Raw genomic sequence first — 6027 nt, 5'->3', positions numbered from 1 at the left:
TTTTATTAAAGATTTTAGTTTTTAGTCCTTGCTTTTATTGTATTTTGTATAAAACAAAATTTAAACAAAAAAGTTCAACAAAAAACAGTCGTAGTGTTGTCACGTCCATGTTGCGGGACATGCTGCTCGTTTCTCGGCACATATATAGAATGTTGCCGCAACACTTGTGCAAGTAAGAACATGCTGCTGCGGCGAAAAATTTAATTTTGCAGTTTTCAATTAACTTGAATATATTTAAGCGTTTTAGATGTAATACGCAGCACTTTAAGTTGCATTTGAATTGGATTATTGATTTATTTAAAATTTGCCCACACTACATTTGACTCGTGCGTTATCGAATTGGACAGTGTTACCCCGTGGAAAATTTCCGAGCGCGCACAAATTCAAAAACGCGCGGAAGCGGTTTGGGGTTCGAATTGTGTCTGAAGCAGTGTCTTTTATGTAATGCCATCCTTGTGTTTGTTCTACATAAATTAGCTTATATGTTACTACTATATTGCATTTTTGTTGCACCTGGCTGCCAGATCGCGCTCGAAAACTCAACTAAAGGAAAACGGCCAATAGCCAAGCTCCAACCGAATAAGCACAGCTGCAATGTGCCTCCGCAGCGTTTTTTTCAGGTAATGCCAACAAAGAAAAACCCCCGACGCAGCAGAAAAACGTCTTCCTCAGCACCGCCGCAATGACAAAACTCTGCCACTCCCTCTCTCTCTTACATTTTGTTTCCATGTTTATTGCGATATTTGTTTTGCTATCATTAATTTACGTTTCAAACCTAGGAAAAGTCACCAAGATGCTCTCGAGCTTACAAAGGCGACTGCTTAAAGCCGCGGGCCGCATAATCAGCGGGTGCCGAGCGGTCCGACACACGGGGATAGCCCTCGTCACCGGGAACGCAGGACTTACGCGATGAAATCACACGCCAGCCCCCCTTGCGGGTCCAATCCTGCAAGGAAATGGTAACAGATGGGAAAGATGAGAGGTTTATAGAGGCATCATAGCTGAGGAAGCTAGAGGTCCAAATGAGGTAATGGTCAGAGGTTTGACTAGGGATATAGGAAGCAAACACTGCATTCAGTAATATGGTTCATTGATACAAGCAGAGATTGATGTCTAAAGACATCGGGCCAGAAAATCCTTCGAATCTGCAGCGACTTCGTTCATATTATCCTTCTACTAGGTGCCCCGGTCCATTCCTTCTACTAATCAGGGGGATTCCCCCGCGGAGTACTCACATTCTGATTGTACTTGAAGTAGTAGGCGCCGGCATAGATGCCCGTGAGAGCCATCAGAGCCTTGCCAGTCCAGAAGCGTATCGTGTAGGCGCGCTGGAAGCCCTAAAAGTAGAACAGGAATCACTTAGAAAGCCAAAAAACAGGAGAAAATGTGCCGATTTGTGCGATTACATAATGCGACGGCGACGATGCCCGGCCGACTTTTACTCACCAGGGCTGGGGTTAGAACGTTGCAGAGCTTGTCCAGGGGGGCCCGGTAGAAGCGCTTAATGGGATTGTTCAGCTCCAGCTCGAGGGCGGGCACCTTTCGGGCGCCGTGGTGCAGCTCCTGGTCCTTCAGCCACTGTTTGCGCCAGGCCCGCTCGTCGCCAGTCATTCCAATCAGGCGCTCGCGCTCGCGGACCATGCGACCTGCAATGGCCATGGGCTTCACGCCGCCGGTATCAGAAGCTCCGCCAGCAACCATTTTGTGTTGTTTTATCTAGCTTTAAAAGCAAATTCGTTAAATGTAAAAAAAACCAGCGCAAATCGTGAAAATATTGAGACAGTGTGCCCGTTCTATCTAGACAAAATCAACTAAAAATCCTCTAAAGCGTTAAAAGAACAGCTGATTCTTGCCTATCGTTATCGTGGCTTCACATGTTTTATTGTTGTTGCGGAACCAAAATTGAGACAAAAAAAATCAAAGTCAATTATTTAAAATAAACCAGTTAAGTAGAAAATTGATTCATTATCATTAAAATTATGTGGTAGGGCTGTATCTAGCAAGTAATATTCCACGGAATATAAAATCGAGGAGAATGTAGAATAGAAATTGAATTCGTCAGTATACGATATATTTTTAAAATAAGACGGAATATTTTGGTATATTTCTGAGGGTCGGACGGCATATTTTATCGTTAAATCCGCGGTCACACTGGCCTCTTTTTGATTAAAAAACCGAAAATACAGCATGGACATTGATGAGTTATTCGATTGCTTTACCGAAGTGCCACCGGAGAGCCTGGAGCCGCCCACTCCAGGTCCCAGCAAGGCTAAGTCAGCCACAGACAAAGCCGCCAAAAAGGCGCCAAAGCGTCCGGCCGACGACGCGGCCATTGGCGAAAAGCACGAGGAGCAAGAGCAACAGCAGCATGAGGAGGTGGCGGAGGAGGAAACCACCAAGCGCTTGAAGAAGGAGGAAGAAGTTGCCGGCAAGAAGGGTGAAGATGCGGAGGAGGAGGATTTGGAGGAGGTGGTGCCCCTGGATGTGGATGATTCCGGCACTCTAGAGGCCCTGAACACACGCATCGTCACACACCTTCTGGAGGCGCCCGAGTCGTGCACCCACGAGGTGGCCGCCTACCCTGACCAAGAGTACATACCGCTGCAGCCGTTTGCCGGCATTCCGGCCAAGGAGTACCCCTTCGTGCTGGACCCTTTCCAGCGGCAGGCCATCCTCTGCATCGACAACTCCCAGAGCGTCCTGGTCTCGGCACATACCTCGGCGGGAAAGACCGTGGTGGCGGAGTACGCCATCGCCAAGTCCCTGGCAGCCAAGCAGCGCGTCATCTACACGACACCCATCAAGGCCCTGTCCAACCAGAAGTTCCGCGAGTTCACCGACGAGTTCAAGGACGTCGGCCTGGTCACCGGCGACGTGACCATCAATCCCTCGGCTTCGTGCCTCATCATGACCACCGAGATCCTCAGGAACATGCTGTACCGTGGCAGCGAGATTATGCGCGAGGTGGGCTGGGTGGTCTTTGACGAGATCCACTACATGCGCGACAAGGAGCGCGGCGTGGTGTGGGAGGAGACGCTCATCCTACTACCGGACAACGTGCGCTACGTCTTCCTCTCGGCCACCATCCCGAATGCCCGGCAGTTCGCCGAGTGGGTCTGCCACCTGCACAAGCAACCCTGTCATGTGGTCTACACGGACTACCGTCCCACGCCGCTGCAGCACTACATCTTCCCCGCCGGTGGCGACGGCATCCATCTAATTGTCGACGAAAAGGGGCAGTTCAAGGAGGACAACTTCACCACAGCCATGGCGGTGCTGGCCAATGCGGGTTCGTACAGAGATTCATCACAGATTCCCCTACAAAAAATAACACCACTTTTTTTTAAGGGGAGGCTGGCAAGGGCGATCAGAAGGGACGCAAGGGCGGCATCAAGGGCCACAATTCGGGACAGACGAACATCTTCAAGATCGTCAAGATGATCATGGAGCGCAACTTTGCCCCGGTGATCATTTTCTCGTTTAGCAAGAAGGACTGCGAGATCTTTGCCATGCAGATGGCCAAACTGGATTTCAACACGGCCGACGAGAAGAAGCTCGTGGACGAGGTCTTCAACAATGCCATGGACGTGCTCTCCGACGAGGATCGCCGCCTGCCGCAGGTGGAGAACGTTCTGCCGCTTCTGCGTCGAGGCATAGGCATCCATCACGGCGGTCTGCTGCCCATCCTGAAGGAGACCATTGAGATTCTGTTCGGCGAGGGCCTCATCAAGGCGCTCTTTGCCACCGAAACGTTTGCCATGGGCCTGAACATGCCGGCCAGAACGGTGCTCTTCACTGCACCCCGCAAGTTCGATGGCAAGGATTTTCGCTGGATCAGCTCCGGGGAGTACATCCAGATGGCGGGTCGTGCCGGTCGTCGTGGCCTGGACGACAAGGGCATTGTCATCCTGATGATCGACGAGAAGGTCTCGCCGGCCGTGGGCCGGGACATAGTCCAGGGCAAGGCCGATCCCATCAACTCTGCCTTCCACTTGACCTACAACATGGTTCTAAACCTGCTGCGCGTGGAGGAGATCAATCCGGAGTACATGCTGGAGCGGAGCTTCTATCAGTTCCAGAACCAGGCTGCACTGCCCAGGCTCCACGACCAGGTGGAGCAGAAAACCATCGAGCTGAACAAGCTGAGTATCAAGGACGAGCACAACATTGCCTCCTATCACCACATCCGCGAGCAGCTGGAGAGCCATGGCAAACAGTTCCGCCAGTGGCTGACGCGACCCCAGTACCTGCTGCCCTTCCTGCAGCCCGGAAGACTGGTCAAAGTGTCGTCCGGAACCCAGGAGTACGACTGGGGAATTGTCCTTAACTTCAAGAAGCACGATCAGAGCCGCAAGAACCCCCTCAAGAGTGAGCCCAGCGTCACCATCGACGTCCTGTTGCACGTGAGCGAGGCCGCCGCCAAGTCCGGCGACACTGAGCCCTGCCAACCCAACGAGCGCGGCTGCATGGAGGTCGTGCCGGTGGCCCACACGCTCATCACACAGATCAGTTCGATTCGGGTGTACTTTCCCAACGATTTGCGCAGCGCCGACAACCGGCGCGCCGTCCTGAAGACCATCCAGGAGGCCAAGAAGCGGTTCCCCTTGGGACCACCAGTGCTGAATCCCATCGATGATATGAACATCAAGGATCGCGAGTTCCGCGACATTGTCGATGCCATTGCCCAGTTTGAGTCGCGCCTCGAGGAGCATCCGCTGCACAATTCGGCCGAGCTGGGGCGCATCCACAAGCGCTACCAGGACAAGGTGAAGCTGCAGGCGCAGCTGACGGCCATCAAGGCGGAGCTGAAGGCCGCCCGCAGTCTGCTACAGATGGAGGAGCTGAAGCACCGCAAGCGCGTGCTCCGCCGGATGGGCTACTGCAAGCCTGGCGATGTCATCGAGTTCAAGGGCCGCGTGGCCTGCGAGCTGAGCTCGGCAGATGAGCTGCTCATGACCGAGATGATCTTCAATGGTGTGTTCAACGATCTGACCGCTCCCCAGGCGGTGGCACTGCTCTCGTGCTTCGTCTGCGACGAGAAGTCCCAAGAGGCCCCCAAGAGTGCAACAGAGCTCTCGGGACCTCTGCGCTCCATGCAGGATCTGGCCCGACGCATTGCCAAGGTGTCGTCCGAGTGCAAGCTGGAGCTGGACGCGGACAGCTATGTGGACAAGTTCAAGCCCTTCCTCATGGACGTGGTGCTGGCCTGGTGCAAGGGCTCCAGTTTCCTGGCCGTCTGCAAAATGACCGACATCTTCGAGGGCTCCATTATCCGCTGCATGCGTCGCCTGGAGGAGCTGCTGCGGCAGATGTGCCAGGCCTCCAAGACCATCGGCAACACGGACCTGGAGAACAAGTTCTCGGAGGGCATTCGACTGCTCAAGCGCGACATTGTCTTTGCCGCCTCGCTCTATCTATAAGAAAACACACAAAATATTTAGATTTTCCCACTTTTCAAACATACATACAACTGATGTAGTTAATTAATCTAATCCTTGCGTTGACCCTGCTACCAGGGGTGGTTGTTGTAGGATCAGACATGTATTATATTTACAATACGCGAGAAGAGAAAAATATTTGATTTCCGTTATGGAATGTGTGAGAGGTCAAGCATTCTAAGTAATTTGATCAGTTATACGATCGACGGTGGCCTGATTTTCAAGAGTGTACCCTCAAAATGAAATGAATGAACTTTTGTACCTTTAGACCATAGAAGGATTTATAAATTCCCCGTTCCCTGAATACTTTATATTTTATCCCAACCCGCATTGGATATAATAATATTTATACTAGTATTTGTACGGTATATTTTTTTATTTCAGGACAAATACAATAAAATGAACTAAACTTAATAAAACATATGAAATGTAAATTATAGATTAAAGATTACGCTTTCAATCATGTAATGGATCTAGATACTATTTACACACAATAAACATGTACATGATGTATATGAAAACATAAAATTATTGGACGGTTCACACTGAATTTGTATGGTCATTGGTTGGCTTATATGCGACACATAAA

General features: G+C 50.9%; 2 protein-coding genes across 2 annotated transcripts; one reads left to right on the top strand and one right to left on the bottom strand.

Annotated features, from left to right (window-relative positions):
- Window positions 1–702: 702 nt before the first annotated feature.
- ND-B17 (NADH dehydrogenase (ubiquinone) B17 subunit) lies at window positions 703–1813 on the bottom strand. Its single transcript, XM_001356132.4, has 3 exons — window positions 1447–1813; window positions 1236–1337; window positions 703–946 (listed from the first exon to the last, which is right to left on the bottom strand). The coding sequence occupies exons 1-3, from the start codon at window positions 1699–1701 to the stop codon at window positions 806–808; spliced, it is 498 nt and encodes a 165-aa protein (XP_001356168.2). The 5' UTR covers window positions 1702–1813; the 3' UTR covers window positions 703–805.
- A 293-nt stretch (window positions 1814–2106) lies between these two features.
- Window positions 2107–5872, top strand: Mtr4 (exosome RNA helicase Mtr4). The gene is made up of 2 exons (XM_001356133.4): window positions 2107–3289; window positions 3349–5872. The coding sequence occupies exons 1-2, from the start codon at window positions 2188–2190 to the stop codon at window positions 5418–5420; spliced, it is 3174 nt and encodes a 1057-aa protein (XP_001356169.3). The 5' UTR covers window positions 2107–2187; the 3' UTR covers window positions 5421–5872.
- The last annotated feature ends 155 nt before the right edge of the window (window positions 5873–6027 follow it).

Source organism: Drosophila pseudoobscura, chromosome 4 (genome assembly GCF_009870125.1).
Source record: "Drosophila pseudoobscura strain MV-25-SWS-2005 chromosome 4, UCI_Dpse_MV25, whole genome shotgun sequence".
NCBI lineage: Eukaryota > Metazoa > Arthropoda > Insecta > Diptera > Drosophilidae > Drosophila > Drosophila pseudoobscura.
The sequence above is the reverse complement of the archived record's forward strand: the minus strand, read 5'-3'. Positions and strand labels throughout refer to the sequence as shown.

Excerpts from the sequence above, each read along its gene's own strand:
- ND-B17 (XM_001356132.4), bottom strand. The coding sequence starts at position 1,701 with ATGGTTGCTGGCGGAGCTTCTGATACCGGCGGCGTGAAGCCCATGGCC. Across the intron at positions 1,338-1,446 it reads ACGTTCTAACCCCAGCCCTG|GGCTTCCAGCGCGCCTACAC; the intron begins GTGAGTAAAAGT and ends TTCTACTTTTAG. Across the intron at positions 947-1,235 it reads ACTTCAAGTACAATCAGAAT|GATTGGACCCGCAAGGGGGG; the intron begins GTGAGTACTCCG and ends ATTTCCTTGCAG.
- Mtr4 (XM_001356133.4), top strand. The coding sequence starts at position 2,188 with ATGGACATTGATGAGTTATTCGATTGCTTTACCGAAGTGCCACCGGAG. Across the intron at positions 3,290-3,348 it reads GGCGGTGCTGGCCAATGCGG|GGGAGGCTGGCAAGGGCGAT; the intron begins GTTCGTACAGAG and ends CTTTTTTTTAAG.